This window comes from Hippoglossus hippoglossus, chromosome 9 (assembly GCF_009819705.1).
Source record: "Hippoglossus hippoglossus isolate fHipHip1 chromosome 9, fHipHip1.pri, whole genome shotgun sequence".
Classification (NCBI taxonomy): Eukaryota; Metazoa; Chordata; class Actinopteri; order Pleuronectiformes; family Pleuronectidae; genus Hippoglossus; species Hippoglossus hippoglossus.
In genome coordinates, this window is record NC_047159.1 from 8,571,311 (window position 1) to 8,590,340 (window position 19,030).

The 19,030-nt window shown below is 43.2% G+C and overlaps 1 protein-coding gene across 3 annotated transcripts in view; it reads left to right on the top strand.

Moving 5' to 3' along the window:
* Positions 1 to 19,030, top strand: part of sema6a (sema domain, transmembrane domain (TM), and cytoplasmic domain, (semaphorin) 6A) — a 108,258-nt gene that overhangs the window by 34,843 nt on the left and 54,385 nt on the right. For all 3 annotated transcript variants that reach the window (XR_004614885.1, XM_034595066.1, XM_034595067.1), the window contains exons 2-3: positions 10,937 to 11,096; positions 11,913 to 12,030. Coding sequence is in view for 2 of the 3 variants with exons in the window: in XM_034595066.1 (XP_034450957.1) it covers positions 10,997 to 11,096; positions 11,913 to 12,030 (218 nt within the window). In the remaining variant the exon portion in view is untranslated. The remainder of the gene's footprint in view (positions 1 to 10,936; positions 11,097 to 11,912; positions 12,031 to 19,030) is intronic.

Consider the following 19,030-nt stretch of genomic DNA (forward strand, 5'->3'; position numbering starts at 1 on the left):
TCTCTCATTTCCCCCTCTATCCTCCCCCAGTGTAATGTATCAGCAGCTGAACCAAAACACAAGCGTGAGTTTTAAAAGTCAGAGTTAATCATTGGACTTATTGTGTTGCGTTTCCTCGTCTTGGACATAACAGTAATGGTAATGACCACTCAGCCGCAGACCGACAACATTTATTTGCAGCTGGTTGTACCGCACCGTGTAATACATTTTCTTTTCGCACATTTTATTTTGCACGCTGGCGGGGGGGGCCTCTCCATGATCTGCCTTCCTAAGCATTGTCATTTCTTTCATTAGTTTGGAGCTGGATGTGCGCTGCATCCCTCCCACAATATGGTCTGTGGAGATAACGACATTCAGACAGATTCATTTTGTACATTGGCAATACAATAACTACGCTGGTATAATGTGTTGTCAGTCAGCGACTGTGGCCTCATGCAGCAGTTGGATTGAATGTCCTGGATTATCGGAGATGATTCATAATGCTATTGGATATGATGCACTAACAGAAAACAAGATACTCTGTTATCAGCATCACAATATCACGGGCTAGCACAGAACGTAATTGTGTTTAGTTTATTTCATAAGCCATTATAAATATATGTTTCCTGTCATAGAGGAAAATGGAGAGAAACAGAGTGTGTGGTACGAGGCTTGTATTCTGAAGATGTATGTGTTGCAGGGAGGGCGGGGGAACGTGAGAGAAGGAAAGAAAGGAAAGGCAAACAAAGAGGAGGAGAAACTGCGATGTAACTAAACAAGATGGTTGGTATAAAGTGAATAAAGAGACAAATAAGGAGCAAGACCAAGAAAGTTTGTGCGGGTGTTGTGCTCTGCTCTCCCCCCCGATCCATAGCCTGCACATCACCTTAATAGAGATTAGCATCATGCTCAGTCAGATCTGATAGGCATGTTGCTGTGGAACGGAAGGTCAGCTACCCAGTTATCAGCGAGGACGCCGGCTCAATCACTTAGCATAATGGAACCTGCATCAAATAAACTGGGAGCTCAATAACAAAATGCTATTAACGGAGCTGGAATGATTCTCTGTGAAGGCAAACCATCAAATGAAATCATGCATTTGCAGACTTTATTAGTGAAACAGATGCACACGGTGTCTCGAGTTATCTGGCAGCTTTATTTACAACGGACAATTAAATTTCTAATGGTATTTATTTTTTTCCCGTTGGTCACGAGGATGTACAACTGATGATAACATGGGTCTCAGTGGGTGTTGCTGAAAACGCACAGTTGATGGATTGTCAGAAAAAGGTGGCAGAGCTCATCATGTCGCAATGGACAGCAGCAGAGATTGCAGTGCATTATAGGTACACGTCGAGGCACAAATAGAGATAGTGTCACGCCGTGTAAAACTCTGAAGCGCACCTATTATGGAGATGGTGAGATGTGAAAACTGCACCAGATGGATGCAACCACAGAAAACCATCACACCTCACATTCAGTCCCTTCAGGCCATCCGCTCATTTCCTGCGTCTGCTTTTCCAGTTCAGTTGCGGCGACAGGGAAGGAACACAACAATAAAACAGCCGCGGGAGTTGAATGTTAAAGCGCTTCTCGGTTCACATGGAATGGAAAATATATATATATGTACTCTGTGTGTGTCTGCATATATAAACACATGCACTACTTTATTGTCAAGGCCTCCAAGAACAGGGGTCATGTTGGTTGTAGATACAGCAGATTTCCATGACGTTCTACATACATATATACATGCCACATTGATTATAACTTTATGTCTATTTAGTCAAGGCCCAGCAAGGATGAAAATTCTCATTTCTTTTCCCACAAATCTCCTTGAGTCTGTTATATCCATAATAAAACCACTTAGTGAGCCGCCGTTGAATATTGACTCTGAGACTTTTCTCATTTACAGCCCAGGCCTGTTGAGGAAAAGGGTTTGTAGCTATCCAGCTCTCTGGCCAGAATTACAGCTATTGTTTTATTGATTGCTCCTCCTCTTTTATTTGTGAGGAAAACTACCCCAGGAACACAGTGTCCCTCAGCTGCTTCTCCCATACTCCTCTAAATACCCAAACTAATTTCTGCCGTGACTCAAAGAACTTATGCAGGGATTTCTGCAAGTCTATCAAGCTTTTCTCTCTCCCCGTTCTTTTTTTCTCTTCTAGAAATCGCATAAAAAATCATTTTGGGCCTCATGCATTTTTGGAGTTGGAAATACTTATCCACACAAATGGATTTCCCTGTTATGCTTTTCCCTGCTGATGTTTATTGAGGATGAGAGCCTGAACAGTGTGAGCTTAACCCCTTCCTTGAAGTCTTATCTGCTCCTGCGTTTAGTTCCGCCTGTAAGGGACACACATTTCTCAACATATTGTCGCATGCTTTCAACCCCAGGCAGCCAAATTTAAAGGATCACTCGCCTCACCAACCAAACAGGTTGGAAGTCTTTATCATGACTTAAGCTTAGCATGGCATGCTGCAGCAACACCTGAAGGCATCCCGCAGTCAGCCTTCACAAAGTGAGTTCCCAAGTAAAATGTGCATTATGCTGTGTGACAGTCTCAACGCCCCCATCGCTGCTCCACGGGGCGCTGTGCTTCAGTCATTCCAGCATCTCTCCCTCTGCGGAGTTAATGTGGCATTTAGCTCAGTGACATTCTAATGTTTTTTTTACCACTATTCGTTCCCCGCTGCACCTCAGGAGAAACACGGAGTCTCGGTATCTCTCAGCCGCTCTTGCTCTTTTGACCGGGGTCAGGCGCGGTGATCTTTTACTCAGAAATGCACGGGATAGAAAAAGTAAACGGATAAACAGGGTGATGTCAAACATTCAGAAAGGCGGACGGAGTACCATCAGACCAAAGAGATAATTGGATCAAAAAAGAAGGCCATGTGCAGCCAAGCATGTTCTTATCAGCAGTAGTTTTGTCTGCTTTCCCCACACAGCTCCGTGTCATCTGCTCCCAAATTGATTAAGTCGCCCCGCTTGTATCTTCGCTGCCAATGACTGACAGGCCTGCAAAAGGTTCTGATATTTAAATGTGAAACCTTGTTCTTTTTCGGGGGGGGGGGGGTCAATCTTTTAAGCAATGCATGTGTGAAGTTAGTTGGGCTTTGTGTGTGTGTGTGTGTGTGTGTGTGTGTGTCACTTTGTGGGGGGCTTGTTTTGATACATAAATTATTTTTCCAGACAAAGAAGCAGCCTGCACTTTTTTTGCTGCCGTTCTGAAGGAGATGAAGAGAAGTGAAAAAGGTTAAGAACAGAGAAACGGAGGAATGATGGTGATACCATAATAAATGTCTTCATTAAGTCTCTCAGAGGTGAGGGACCATAGAGGTGATAGTCGCCTAACGCTTTAAATAGCATGTTGGTGGACTTGAATCAGACGTGTGACTCGTAACACAACAGCGCTAACTATAGCCAGACCGATGTGGTTGTGTGGGGGCCACTACGAGTGATATTAGGTGGTAAAACATTTAAAATAAATTGTTATTATAACTATAAATAAAGAAAACAGAAATACACAACTACAACCAAATGTTTAGTAAAAGGTAGAAATAAATGCACATCTTTTCTGCATTGTCTATTCAGTAAAACAAAAGTTTGTTTCATCAGCAAACATAAACGCTGATATGTCTGTAAAAGGCTCAAACCTCTACAGCCTACATAGCCTTGGGACTTTCTACCTGATGGTGGCACTAGAGGAATCTTTTGCCAAGATTACGATTCATCCCGTGGGTGAAACATAACATCTGTACCTAATTTTATGGTAATCCATCCCCCTGGTCACTAATCAACTTCATAGTGGAGGATCTTGGGATACACCACCGCTGGCACCATGGTTAATATCTGTCCGATATTTTAAGGCAATCCATCCAATAGTTCTATTTCAGTCTCGACCAAAGTCCTAGCATGGATAGAAAGTGAGAGGGTGAGATAACCTAAGCATCAAGAAGAGAAGTTCGGATGATATTACCCAGTTATTCAGTGTATTATTTTTTCTCGTGTTAAATATCCAGACTTTGACATCTTTTCTGGGCAATTATCTAACTTTGTGTAACATATTTTTGCATAAGGCTAAACCTTCAGCTGTCAAAGGTTTTTCCCGATTAATTTTGAGCCCTCGTATCAGCTCCAACTCTTCTTGACCTACTTTAAGAAACCTTGTAGTGAGTTGTAGGTAGTTATCTCCTCTCATCTTTCCCCTCCATTGATTTCTGCTGGTGGCAGTGTGATGTCACTTTACTTTGGATCATCCTCAGACGCAAACTGCCGTCCTCCTCCCCTTTGCTATCTTTTCCTATGCTCTCCTCTTCTTTTTAGACTTTTACTTTTTACTCCCCTTCTTTCTGAACCTATCGTATTTTTCGACAAAGAGTGACCTCAGTACATTAAAAAAAGGATGTCCGACAGATAATTGTTTTTAATGATTAAGAAGCACAGAGGCATATCCAGGCATAATGGCTCCTAGATCACGGAGGCAAAGTGGTAAAGATAGCAGCTTATCTTTCCTCGCTGAATGTCTTTGTTAGGTCGCCGTTATTCCAAGTCGACGCTGTGCTTCTGTTTCATGGCCGTTCTTCTGTGCCCCTTCTCTTTGAGACGTCTTTGGCCGGCTTCCAGAATCAATCCGTCACCTCTTTAAAGAGGGGGGGGGGACGTTCTTGCGTTTGGGTTTCTGTTTCAATAAAGGGCCAACAGCGACAGGGTGCCTCATTCATGTCCACTTCATTGTCTTTTAATAATCAAACCATGATGGATTACCTCCATACCCATATTCATTTGAAAACAGCACAAGGGTAGAAAAACAGGGGAGGAAAAAGGATAACACCAGAATGCTACTTGATGGCTCGAGGACTATTTGTGGTAGTGTGCATGTGTGTGTGTGTGTGTGTGTGTGTGTGTCTTTGTATTGGATGCCAGTTTGGCTCTTGCTCTCAGAAAGACAGGCAGGTTCCTCCCTCTCGCTCCCTCTCCGTTCTCGCCTCTTATCGTGGCCTCCTGGGTTGCGGCAGACAGCTCCTCCTGTCTTCTCCCTCTGATTTATCAGGCCAGGGCTGACAAGTGTAAACACCTGCCAAGGTATCCTCCCAATTTGGGAGCCCGAGGTGGTTGGACATGTTCCAGTTTTTTATCCCCATATGGTGGATCAATGAATTATTCTCACCTGGCTGTCTGTCCAACCCCCTGTGTTTGGTCGTCTCCTCTTCTTTCTTTCACACCTCACCCCCGAACACCATTTCCTCCAGCGTTCCCGGGAACAGGTGTGGTCTGAAGCTCTGTTGGGTTTAAGCGATATGGTATTTATGTGGCTGAGTTGTGTAGTTTTATTGTGGTCCGGTGCTGGGGGAGCTGTGTTCACACTTGTGTGTAAGGTCTGCCTCTGCTCTGTAGTGCTGTGAGATTGTCACACGCAGTAGAAACTTCTGAAGTTGCTGGAATTACCCCGCTGTCATTCATGAGCCTGTAAATTCACTTTGGCTTTTATTCAGTTCCAGCGACCATGAAAAGCAACTGGAAAATCAACAAACAGACAAACTACTCTTCTCGCTTCACTCTTTTAACAGATTTTTTACTCATGTTTAAATGGATGATTTATCTCTTGAAGAATGGAGGCGTGCAGTTACTTCTGATTTTATTCGTACGGGTTTTGAGCTTTTCCCTTACTCTCCACTACTTTTTGAAGCAATAGTTTCATGGGGAAGGTGTGAGGTCTGAGGCCATGAGCAGCAGGGAAAGTCATGTTTCCTCATGAGACGTCATGCACCAAAATTGTATGGTGCATTCTACGTGCATCCTCTGTGACATCATTTCAATTAAAGATAAAAATAACAGCCCCTCCACCCAATGTGGTGACGGGCTACAAATACACACAGATATGTAACAGCACATTGCCAGTAAGCCGCCCCATCTCTTAGACATTCCTGTCATCTGTAAAACCTTCAGCACCAATCTGTGGACATTACCCAGACTGCCAAATATAAACACATGTAAGGTGCACTGCTGTCACACAGCATTTACAATAGCTGCTCTTTCCTCCTGACTAGTCTATGATCCACTTTCTTACAGCGTCTGGCAATGACATGTTTAAATACATCATTTTCAATACTGAATTTGATTATGTGGCACAACGTATAAGACCTTGTTTATGTCCTTAACACACAGGTCAGCAATTCTACACAGATGTGCCACTTATATACATTGCAGCCATTCAAAATATGTTACCTGTTGATTACAGACCAATGGTTTGATAGAACAAACAAACAGCAGGTCCTCCAGAATGATGTAAATAGGAATTATCTGATTTTACACCACTGTGGTTAAGGCTTGGTTAGGTCTAGGCACAACAACAACATAGTTAGGGAGACGTAAAAAACATGGTTTGGGTTTGGTGTAGTATAACATTAAGGTTAGAGGACCTTCGACATCACGGTTATATTATTAAGAACCACTTAAGGTTAATGAAACCGCCATATGATGGTTAAAGAAACCAACAAGTTAAGTTTGTACTTCTTCTCACTCCTTTTCGATTATGTAGATTAAATCATCAAGTGTTTTTTTTTCCTGATCACTGTTTGTAAATAATACTTTTTTCTGTTTATTTATTCTTTCATTTGTTTGTATAATTTCTCTTTGTTTTTAATTCACATGTTCGAAATAGATAAAAATGAATGACTGAATGAATGAACATATTAAAGTCTGACTTATTGTTGACCTGTCCATCCACCCTGAGCAGCGTCTCCTTCGGTACTGACACCACACTAACTTCTCTCCTGAAGGATTGAGGCTTTGCCACTAGAGTGTAAACATATGCTGTTTTCGGGCACTTAGCTGAAACAACAGATACTGTGGTTTGTCTCTCATCAACAGGTCTACTCTGATTTAATCAAATGTTAGTCTTGCACTTCATTGCACGGTTTGATGGCTGGCACAGCGGGGGGCCTACAGGAAATGAATAGCTGGGACTTTGTAGAGATTTACTAGCTGTGTGTTTGGGAAAATGTGCCCAACCAAGCATTAGCATGTGCGTCTGGGCTGCTGTTCGGTTAGTTTGTGCTCGTAAACTAAACGTGTGGCCACATGTTAGGTAACACTTCCTTCCTTGTCCTCACCTGAAGCCCACTGTGGCTGACCTTGTCACTTTAACAAATGTCTGTTATTTAGCTCCGAGCACCAACGGCTAAGTAATGACATCATTAGGCCTGATAATATGTTTATTGTTGAAGCTAATGCACTTTGGGTCGGCGGGCCCCTTGAGGCTGCTCAGTCTTAGGAAAGAAAGTTGACGTGTGTTCGAGATTGTTTGTCTGCTTCGGGTTGAATGAATCTATGATATAGTTTGAGTTCAGGTTCTTTCTCTTTTTCTAGCAGAGTGTATTTTCTTCTTGCACGGATACGATATTCATAAGATGGTAGGACACATGCAGAGGGATTCTGGGGCGGGGGTCCGTGTGTTTTTATTACCTGCTGGCGGCCCCATGCCAGCATCTAGCTTGATTAACTCTACCCTCTCTCCTCCTTCTGCTCCAAACACGCAAACACACACATGCATGTATGAACGCACGCATGCACAACCACCTACTTTATCACTGAGAGTGTGTGGGGGGTGTGAGGAAATAGCAGCTACGGTTCTCAAAAGGTTATTTCTCTATATGTCTTCTCTTTGGTTGTTTTTCAAGGAGAGTTATTATGAGAAAGGAAATCCACACATTTCCACCTGTGTTTGTGTGGAAGTGGATAATTTATTGCTGGAGTTTAAAGACATGTTTTAAGCCTGGATACCTGGATTATTATGTTCTTAGAGTGTGAGTGTGTGTGTCAGTGTGTGTGTGCGTGTGTACACATCTTGTTTTGTTCTGAAAGCAACACACACTCACAAGGAAGCAATTTGCTCCTCCATAAAACGAGCGTAATTCGGTAAAGACAGACTGTGCCTCGTTCCCTCCTGTTGCTCACATGTGGCAGCTGGTAATGAAAGGGCCACCGGAAGGTTTAGGGGTTTCACTTAAGCAATTCTGTGCTCAATTTATTTTGTGTATCACAGGAGGCAGTGTGAGATGGTCTGACTCACAGATTTCAGCAACCTGTTGTATAGATGGAGGATGTGCGTTGCCTTCAGAAGCCACTGATTCTAGACACATGCAGGATAAACATCTGGAGTATGATTAAACACCTGAGGATACTTTCAACAAATAACTAGAATAGACATTAGTAGAACACATATGTCCGCCAAGGCCCGACAGTCCCCTTCAATTTTATCAAGCCGCGACGAATACTGCACACTCATAAATATTAGTACCTTAAATGTGCCTGATTTTCTTCACCTACATTATTCCAAAATTCTATCAAAATGAATGGGTTCTTCCCTGACCCATACCACATCCTTTCACCAAGTTTCGCGGTAATCTCAACAGCAGTTTTTCAGTAATTCTGCTCACAAACAAACAAACCCAGATGAAAACATATCCTCCTCAGCGAAGGGTAATAACAGCACATCATCTACATACAGATGGAAGAAGCAGCTATTGCAGTTTCTCATTTGATTCTGACATACTGTGGGTAAGCTCTCTCTAAAAATGTCATTTCAAAGTTATTGCCATTTATTTGACTCCAGGTTAGAGCGAAACCACATCTCGCTTTCTTTGCTCAGTACAACCTCCATCCGTCATTCACCGTGTTAGCTCCTTCAGGGCTCACCTCTCTGCCTCGTGCCACTTCCTGCTCATCAATCAGTCAATTACTGGAGGACTTCCGGGTCAAGGTTCAGCAGAATAATATTTCAGCCCTCCACAGTGGTTTGCTGTACTGTATGTAGGGAGCAGAATTTTTTTTCATTTACAATCTGAACACCGTTGGAATTTCTTGGTGCGAGTGCAGCTCAGTCAACCTTTGCTGTGTGATAAAGGTGAGAGTGCGGGGGGGAAAATCCATTTTGGTATTTTTCCTTTTCAAAAAACATAGAGTTCGGTATGAGAGGAATAAGCCAAGGAGGGAGGAAGCAGGGAGGGGAACAGAGACGGCTTGTGAGATCAAGGTCGTATCCAGGCTTTAGTATTGGTATTCTCCTCAGTGTTAAAGTGATTCTCCCAGTGAATAGTGTTTTCATTCCTCTCCTGAATGAGATTCACAGGAGCATGGAGACAGAGAGGGAGAGAGAGAGAGGGAGAGAGAGAGAGAGAGAGAGAGAGAGAGAGAGAGAGAGAGAGAGAGAGAGAGAGAGAGAGAGAGAGGGAGAGAGACATGACAAAGAAAAGAGAAAGTAATTCCCTCTCTCTCTCTCTCTCTTTCCCCCTCCTTCCTCCCCCCTGTTCGTTCCACATCGGACGTACAATAGCGAATGAGAATACAGTGTGGGATAAACAACTTTTTATCAGACTGGAGAAAATGAAATAGACTATTTTATTCAATTCTTCATCCCTGAAGCATCCCCCACTCCCGGCTCGATCTACCCAGCAACATCTCACCCCTTCAGCTTTGGATAGACAGAAAAAAAAGGTGTTTTATGCAAATGAAATGCTTTATTCTTGATTAGATTACAGACGCAATAATTGTCTTGGGTGATTTATGGGAGTAATTTGTTGCCACAAACTGCAGAAGGGAAAGCTCAGTTGCCACGGTCTGTGCAATGAAAACATTGGATCAACACAATTTGGGGCATCTGCTATAAAATCCACTTCTGTAGGAAAACACAACACTAGAAAATAACCTTGTTGAGGACATCGTGTTTTCCAGGATTTAAAGGTAAAAAAGAAAAACAGGCAATGGACAGTCATCACAATTATGCTGAGTGAGATCAAAGTACACACAGACATTTCCATGACTAAGTCACATCTGATCCTTTTTCTTTGCTCTTCGTAATAATGCAAATATATAAAGAGGTGTCATCGTGTTGTTTAAAATGCTCCAACCCATAACTACACATTTTGAACAGTGTCCATGTTTTTTCCACATTCCAACTTCAAAGCACATGAACACACAAAGTCACAGCTCGGCAAATCGGACCTTTTGAGGAGCATGTGAATGCACCGTTGCAGCTTGTTAGAACGGTTAGCATGGTTGGTATTGCTGTGTGTAGCCCTTCAACTGTATAAAAGCTAGGTGCAGCCTTTTGCTTCCAGAACAAGCAACGGAGAAACCTGGATCACATGGTTTCACTTTAATTTCATTATCTCTCTCAGGTTGCCAATACTCCAGTATATCTTTACACAAAAAAATTGCTGTTGGCTGCTTTATTAATGGATTGTATATATAGGCTATATAACCTTTAAGATAACCTTTAATTTGATGAAGAGTAGAGGAAGGAAAGCCTCCAGGTGAATCTTAAATAGTGTGTTTTTATGTAGTGGTCATCAGCATGTAGGCGTTGGCATGGGGGATTTCTGTCCATATAAAGGAGACTGACAAGTGGGAAATAAATTAGCTGGCCCACCATCCAGCCCCATCCCCAGGTACTGCCCCTACTTTACAGCAGGTTAATCTCAACAAGAGCCCTCCCACTGTCACACAGGGAGAGAGACAGGAGCACAGAGATCCTCTCTGCCTGACATTGATCTATGACGCATATTACCTACCTAATCCAATTAATTCTGTTTCGCTTTACAACACAGCTCACTTGAGTCATCAAAAATGCATATAAATATATCTCCGACAGATTGCAATTAGCTGTGCAATCTGCAAAATGCACTAACAGCCAATTTAGGTGGACTTGAACTTGTTCGGCTAACTCCTTCCTTTTTCTATCCCTCCTCTCTTTCCCTCCTGGCTTTTGCAATTTCTTGGTTTCACACAATGAAGGCAGAAACTGAGAAGGGAAAATAATCGAAGATGCAGTCAGGTGAAAACCGATTTGTTTGATAAACTTTCTCTCTTTTTTTTTCTTTCCCATTTCTTCCCCATCATCCCTCTCCATTACCTCCCTCTCCGCCTTGTCTCCCGCTCTCGTCGTACTTAACACAGGCTGAGGAAAATCTGTAGCAGAGGACCAGCAGCAGCGGCAGCAGCAGTGTTGGTGCGACCATGAGGTCAGAGGCCTTGTTACTCTACTTCACGCTACTGCAAATAGCCGGGGCGGGCTTCCCCGAAGACAGCGAGCCCATTAGCATCTCACACGGCAACTGTAAGTATATGCTCTTCCTCTCTTTCTTTCTTGATGTGCGTGGTCCCTCCTCTCATCACAAGTCCCCCTTCGCTCCCTCTCCTGCACTTCTCTTCCCTCTTCTCCTTTTCACAAAACCCTCCTCTATGTATCTTGGTCTCTTGTTCTGTCCTTTCGCTCCTCCACTCCTCCTCTCGACCCCTGCCTCCTCCGCCACCCCCACCTCCTCCCACACTGAATGCATTTTGAGGGAATGGAGTGTAATTTGGTGGCCGAGGATTGGCCATCCACACACTCTAAACTGAAGGATTTAAACCGGCATTTGAAACAGAGCCCACCCCACATCAAAGAGTAATCTGCTGTTTTTCTGTTGGAATCCTAATTCTGTGTGTGATAGTGGTAATGCCGTGGCAGGCTATAAAGATATAGTCATTGTTTCTCTCCCTCTGTCCCGTCCCGTTCTAGCCTCTCCGGGCGTATTTGCTGTATCTCGCGGCCAGGACAGCTTGAAACAAACGCCAGCCGCCCTCACAACGGCCCGCTCCCCTATCAGACTATTTGTTCAAACCAAGCACTTTCAGCCAAAGCCACGGACAATAGAGCGACTGCATAGTACAATGCGGCACATTTTTAGCCAGCAATTTATGATCATAGGAGGAGCTCAGCCAACCATTGTGGCAGCGTTTTTCTCATCCAGCTATAAGATACATAGGCCGACATTTGGCCTAAAACCTGTTAGACTCCTGACATAAGCTTTCAAATTTAGGAATTCCCAAATCCTTAATTTATTAATTAGTTATGTAAACTGGAATAATTTTTTTTGTCTTTTCCTTGCAGACACAAAGCAGTATCCAGCATTTGTAGGCCACAAACCTGGCAGGAACAACACACAGCGGCACAAACTGGACATCCAGCTCATCATGATCATGAACAGGACGATATACATTGCTGCCAGGTAAGTGATAAAAGCTGTGTGGTCAGATTTGTATGCCTCCGCGCCGGAAACAGCCAATGGAGGCATTAGGTTTTTGGGTTGTCCGTCCCATTCTTGTGAACAAGATATCTCAAGAGTGCTTAGAGGGAATTTCTTAGCATTTGGTATAAATGTTCGCTTTGACTCTAAGATGAAGTCATTACATTTTGGTGGCCAAAGGTCAAGTCAAGTGACCTCAAAAAACATGATTTCAGTCTTGTGAACAAAAAATATCAGAAACACCTGTAGAGTTTTCTTCAGATTTTCAACAAACGCTTAGTTGGACTTTAAGATGACCAGATTCAAATTTGTCAGTCAAAGTCACTGTGACCTCACAAAACCCTTGTGAACTTTTAAACTGAACAACGCCTCAAAATAATCCTTTTAAAATTGGCTAAAATAGCAAATTCACATTTGGGTGGTCAAAGGTGAAGGTCACAGTGGGATCACAAATCATGTTTCTGGCCTCTTGAACATGATATCTCAAGACCACCTTTCAGGAATGAACCGATTAGATTTCAGTGGTCAAAGGTCACAGTGACCTCATATGGGTCTGACAGAATAAAATGATGTAGACTGAAATTGCTTTGGTTGGTGGAGGCATACAACAGCGAAGCGGTAATTCTAGTTTAAACATGTTCTCAGGAGATCCTCAGATAGTGTTGCTATTTCAGACAAATTCAAGAAGACACTTTAAATTACTGCAAGTTTCACCACATTTCTTTGTGGAATAAACGTGCAATCAAACTGAGCAGGCCTCTAATTCTCTACCAGGATTATCGAACCCTTCACCACATCACCCCTTCTCATATTGCAGCTGCTGACTGAAGTTGATTTTCAGCTATGAATGATTCTCATCAATTGCTGCCAGTCGGGGAGTGTTAACATGTGATCCTTTTTAACTCGATAACGGCTGAAGGCTGTGAGATCCCCAGCAGTCTGGCTATCGAACTGAACTGTTGAGCCCTGCTGTGCTGTTTTCTTTTAAAGTTTGACGAATCAGCAGGGACCAATTCAGAGAGAATCTTGAGACTGGACTTTTTCAAGTGGACTTTTTCTCCTATTACCTCAGTGTTGTTTGCTATTTTCATCTCGCCATCTGCCAAAACCCGTTAGCCTCAAACAATGTCTCTGCAGACTTGTGTCCTGCTTTTCAAACATCCAGGCAGACAAACGGACTCACACAAACACACATTGCCACTCACACTTACTCAAATGAAAACTAAAGATGAATTAAACAAATAAATAACTGAAAACGTTTTCTCAATGAAAAACATTTCCTGTTATTTAGAAAAAAGACAACTTGATGTAATCAATATTTTGGGTTTTAGCGCAACATCCAAACAACCTTAATCCACCTTAATCCTTAATCCATCCTTAATGTTGTCGATAAATCACAAAACAGGAGGAGAAGAGAAGTTTAGGTTCTTTATTGGCTGGCAGACCAGTTGCCCTCGCACATCGATCTTTAAAACTCTTGACTTTCTTTGTCTGGCTCGCTCTTTCCCCATGTCTGTCACCTTCCTTTATTGCTTTCAGTCTATCCGTCAGTCTGCTTTTCACCTATTTTTGTGTGTCTCTTTCTGAGATGATATACCTCAATTACACCATCTGGAGCCATAGAGAAAACTGACATTGATTTTGTCTTCTCGCTTCTCATCAGTAGTTTAGAGCGGTTTGTGTTGCTTCACCTCGTGGCTCTGCAGAAACAGTCAGGGTCGCGCCTGAAGCATCAACAGGCAGGGCAGGTGTAAGTGTTATTGTGGAGTATAACGTCAAGGGCGGCGATGAAAAAGTCTTAGTTAAAAAAGATCTGTATCTACTTGTTCTTGCTGTTTGCCATCGAGCTAATTGAGAGGCAGACTTGATTGGACACTGTTGAAAGCCACAATGGGGGTCTTTTTTTTGTTTTCCTCCCAAGCATGTCAAATTAAATGGCTGAGGGACGCTGCTGCTTTAAGTGGCACAGCTTTGTTACATATCTGTGGTCATTAAAACAAGGTGCAGGGAGAATGAGAAAGGAAACGGAGTAAAAGAGAGAGCATGTGTGTGTTGTGTGTGTTGTGTGTGTGTGCGTGTATATGTGTGTGTGAGTTTGGGAGGGGGGGCGGCACCGGAGGCTTTGGTCTGCCTGTCGCCCACCTGCTCCACAGGGGGTGACAGGGGCCTGGGGGATGGGGGACACAGAGGGTTTATTAAAGGGGTGTAATAAGAGAGTGTGTGTGTGTGTGTGTGAGTGTGTGTGTGTGTGCGAAAGACAGAAGGTGCGTGTTTGCCCAGTTTAGTGTGCTGACCAGTTGTCGAGGGGATTTAACAGTGGTTTCTTGAGTGTGCCATGTGGGGTGGGGGTATGTGTATGTATAGATATACATTTGTTATGGTGAACATGTGTTGCTGTGCTCATGGGCGTTGGTGCTACAGCTCATGATCGTGTCCGCAGTGAGTTATGCACGTGTTTATGTGTGCGTTTGCTTTTTTCACCTGGTGCGTCTGCACTCAAACTTGCATGAAGCGGACGGGAATTCTGACAAGTGTGCAGGGTATTTGACCCCGGAATAACTGGAATGGCCGCCTCAGATTAGACCACGCCGGATGACCCCCATTGATCATGACACAGAGAAGAATGTCGGAGTCAATATAATGGACACAAGACGACGGCCTGTGGACAAAGATCCACTGGTCGCTAAGAGGATATCGATAAAGACATGTTAGAGTTGAATGACAAACAGTTTAATGCAAACTGTGGAGACAATCACCACTTTAGAAATCAATGTGAACGCCGGCCAACCCAGCAAGACTTTTGCTACGAAACAACCAACAACGCTGCAGGAAAAAAAACTGAGCAACATCAATAGTCGCTTTAATGATGGTCGTCCCGTCAAACGACTTGTTTATTCTGGGGCCAGCATCATGCAGCTTTGCCATCATGCCTTTAGACGAGTCAGCCTCAGTTCTTGGTGCGGAGCAGCTTGCAGATGGCCACTGTGAATGCAGTCCAAAGCCCAACACTGTTTCAGGCTGTTTTTTGAATCGTTCCTCAGTGCATTCAATCCCTTTGGCTCCCGCCTTGGCACTGGCAATAAAAATCACAAGATTTTTAAACTGTGAGCTGCATGCAAACACAGCAACTGATGAAATTGTAAATGGACAAAAGTGGCTTAATCCATAGAGGGAAAGTGTCAAGTTGTTGGCAGTCGTAGAACTCAGCAACAGATGCAGTGATTGATAATTCATCCAAAGTTTTGAGCCCTGAATGAAATGTATTGATTTGCTGAAATCAGCTGCTCCTTTTACAGCCCTGTCTCTGCTATTATATGTGCGGGGACTGAACAAAATGGCCTCTGTTGATGAGGTCATATGGCTTTTCCAATACGCGTAAATTATCGTACGACCTCTTAGACTCCTATTGAGTGTTAATTATGAATTCAGTACATGACTGGTTTAGTTTCTTAATATTCTGAATCCTATTCCATGACTCAGTTTCCATCAGGCGCATTACCCGAGGCGCCAGTCAGCCTGATGAGATATCAGACTGCTCCGACAAAGAGACGTTTGTTCAGCTTTAAAAAGCTTAGTTGATTTCTCTCATTCTTTAAAACAAATGAAGTTATTTATGAATCCAACCTAGAGGTGTTTATGTGTTAAATCATAGTGATTAACAATGGGATTCAGCCGTGCACCAAGATTCAGTCTGATACATTTTTATTGTAGCAATTTGTTACGCATTATCCGTGATTACCAAGACAGGATGTATATTAAAGTGCGGGTAATGGACATTAATAGGGAGAACCTCGGTGGTTGATGTGTGTCTGCTGTCATGCATGTCATAGGTGTTCAGCAGCAGGGTCACGTTCACTAAAAGCAATAAAGTGTTCTGGATGCAGTGAGAGATGGACACAGGAGGTTCCACACTGACCCATATTTCATGTTCAGGCAGCACCATGCACAGCATTCAGAGGGAATTCATCATAGTGCAGTGGGAGATTTATCATTCTGATCTCTGTAAAAAAATATCTATGTGTGCATGGACATCCTTGTGTGTGTGTGTGTGTGTGTGTGTGTGTGTGTGTGTGTGTGTGTGTGTGTGTGTGTGTGTGTGTGTGTGTGTGGGTGGGTGGGTGGGTGGGTGGGTGGGTGGGTGTGTGTGTGTGTGGGTGGGTGTGTGCAGCTCTAACCAACAAGTCCTTCAACCTGAACGACCATATAGGTCATTTGTCCCTTCCTTCTGATGTGATTAATGAGTACAACTTTGGAAATGGAGCCCATACAGCAGCAGGTGTACGGGACCTTTGTCGCCATGGTTACATCAATAGCGTGTGCAGAGTTTGGAAGTTTTTTGGCACAGAAACTAATTGGCTAAGTTGAGGATGATATTGTGGTTTGTGTTAAAGTAAGTACTCTCATTAAGGTTATAGTAGGTTATAGTTAATTACTCTAGTCATTGACATGACTAGAGTAATTAACATACAGGTAATGTGGTGGAATTGTCTTAGTTGAAAGAAACATTATTGACTAGACTGTTGGATTTAAAAGTTTTGTTGAACTATCCATCCTTCGAATGTGGACTTCTCTGTTTACAACATCCTCCTTTGCTACCATCCAAATGATTACAGCGGTTAGAGGTCACCTAACAATACATAACCACGGGTAGTGAGTAATAAGCTGCTGGCACAGACAACTTATGGCTTCATTTCTTACAGGAGGAGATACTGGCTCCAACCACAGCAAGTGACTGTTCTCCACTGCGTGTGTGTGTGTGTGTGTGTGTGTGTGTGTGTGTGTGTGTGTGTGTGTGTGTGTGTGTGTGTGTGTGTGTGTCTATTCAAAGGATTTAATCGAAGAATCTTGTCATTTAAATCAGACAGATGTGTTCAAAGACTTTTTTGTTGCCTTGGAGGAATCAAACTCATTGCTGTGGGTCCTAAGAAGACCATTAGAAACCATTTGTTTGTTACTGGATCTCTTTGAGAGCGGATATTTTTCTCACTTATTCAAGCAGTATAATGTGCACGTGCAAAGTATAACCAGGAGTGTGGATGTTTGAAATGGAAATCTTGGAAACCATTTTAATTTTAATTTTAAGCAAGAATTGGTCTTTTCTGTGAAATCTCCATGATGTTTATTTTGTTGCGTCGTCTGACTTCTTTTTTGCAACGCTGTAATGGTCTCAAAAAAGAACATGACGAGTCCAATGTAAAAGGAATGGTGGCTAAAACCTTGCAAATAAATCTCTGGTTGTATGAAACAGGAATTTTCCTTCGAGGTTAGGCTACGGTTAGAAGACATGAGGAGGAGACGTATGAAGAGAATGAGGCGGACAGTACATACATTCTGTATCTCTTCATCTGTGTGTGTGTGTGTGTGTGTGTGTGCAAGCATGCCCCAGGTCTCTCCACATGCAGGGCATAGTCGCCATTCCTGGCCCACAGTCGGCCTTTACCATGGTAACACCAACCACACTCTGTTTACACCCCTCTATGAGACTGGGAAGCATGGGAACCAGAGACAGAATGTGAGTGTGGAAGAGTGAGACAGTGTGAGAGTGTGAGAGTTTCGGGACCGAAATTTGTGGCTGTCATTAGCGCTCACAAAGACACACACACACACACACACACACACACACACACACACACACACACACGCACACACAGTAAAAATCCAGATTACCTTCTCTCAGTTGAGTCCTCCGGAACAGTCGAGCCTCTGTGGCCGCTGTTCTTCCCTGTCGGGTCTCTTTGGGTCTCGCAGCGGAGGCCACTAGAGTCGCCATTATTGTAGCTGCACCAAATCCTGTTAAAACCCACTAATGACGGGGATTACACGGTCGCCTCCTATCCCTCTCCTCGCTGCACTATGGGCCATCTAGCCACGTCCGCACTCTGAAACAAAGCTCGCCGCTCGAGGAATCATAATCACCTGAATTAAAAGTTGTGACGACTTTCCAGGAAAATTACAAAAAGTATTTTCTTGCACCAAAGTTTTTAACTGCTTCGGTAAGTTATCCAAAATCACAGAGTCTGACAGCTCTTGAATTAGTTTCCTGTTAGTGTAACAGCAGGAATTTAAGTTGTAGGTGGCTGTTACCGAGGATGCCCAGAACAACAGGGAATTGTAGTGCAATCACATTTTTTAAAATAGTATCATAACAGTCTTTGTCTATGGTATCACATTTCTTCTTGTCACTTTAGTACTTGTCTTTATACATTTGAGATGCTATGTTACATGTTGTTTCAGTATTACCGGCCAGTTTTGCTGAAGTCAAGTACTCATAAACCACTGTATGCTTTAAATGGACGCATTTGAATAAAAAGAAAAAAGATTGATGATGATTTTGTGCATTTAAAACAACCTGGTGATTAATTAGCATTTTCTGTTAGTTGCACACATTGTTAATTCATGAGCACAAATTAAGCACTCAAACTTAAAGTTAGAGAAGTTCATACCTTGTTCCCTTATATTCAATCACGCTACTCATAGATATCAGTCCTCTGAATCAGTCTTATTTTTTCGGGAAGACCCATTAATTATTCCCTGGGAGGAGGGTGAAAATGTTGAAAAAAAACGCAATGTTGAAGTGATCAAATAATCCGGGATCCGCCCCTTTATCCAAATCGACACCAAAACTGAAAGGGGTTCTCCTGACCCATGTCACATCCTTCTACCAAGTTTGTGCTAAATGTGAGAAAACATGTCCCACTGACCCAACCACGCACAAAAACACACAATCCCACAAAAGGAGATGTGGTGGGAACGTAGAAACGAGAAGTTTCAACCTTCAAAAAGAACAACCTGCCTCAGCTCGGGGGTGAGTGAACTCTGACTTGTTGTATTTCATGCCACCACATCACAGAGGGCCCCTCGATGCCCTCGGCCCATTCAGAGCCTCAACGCTCCCTTCACAGCCCGAAGGTGCCTGCTGGCTCCCCCGCTTCCCTCCTTCCCACTCTGTGAAGAGGATTTGAACCAGTGAAAGCCAAAACAA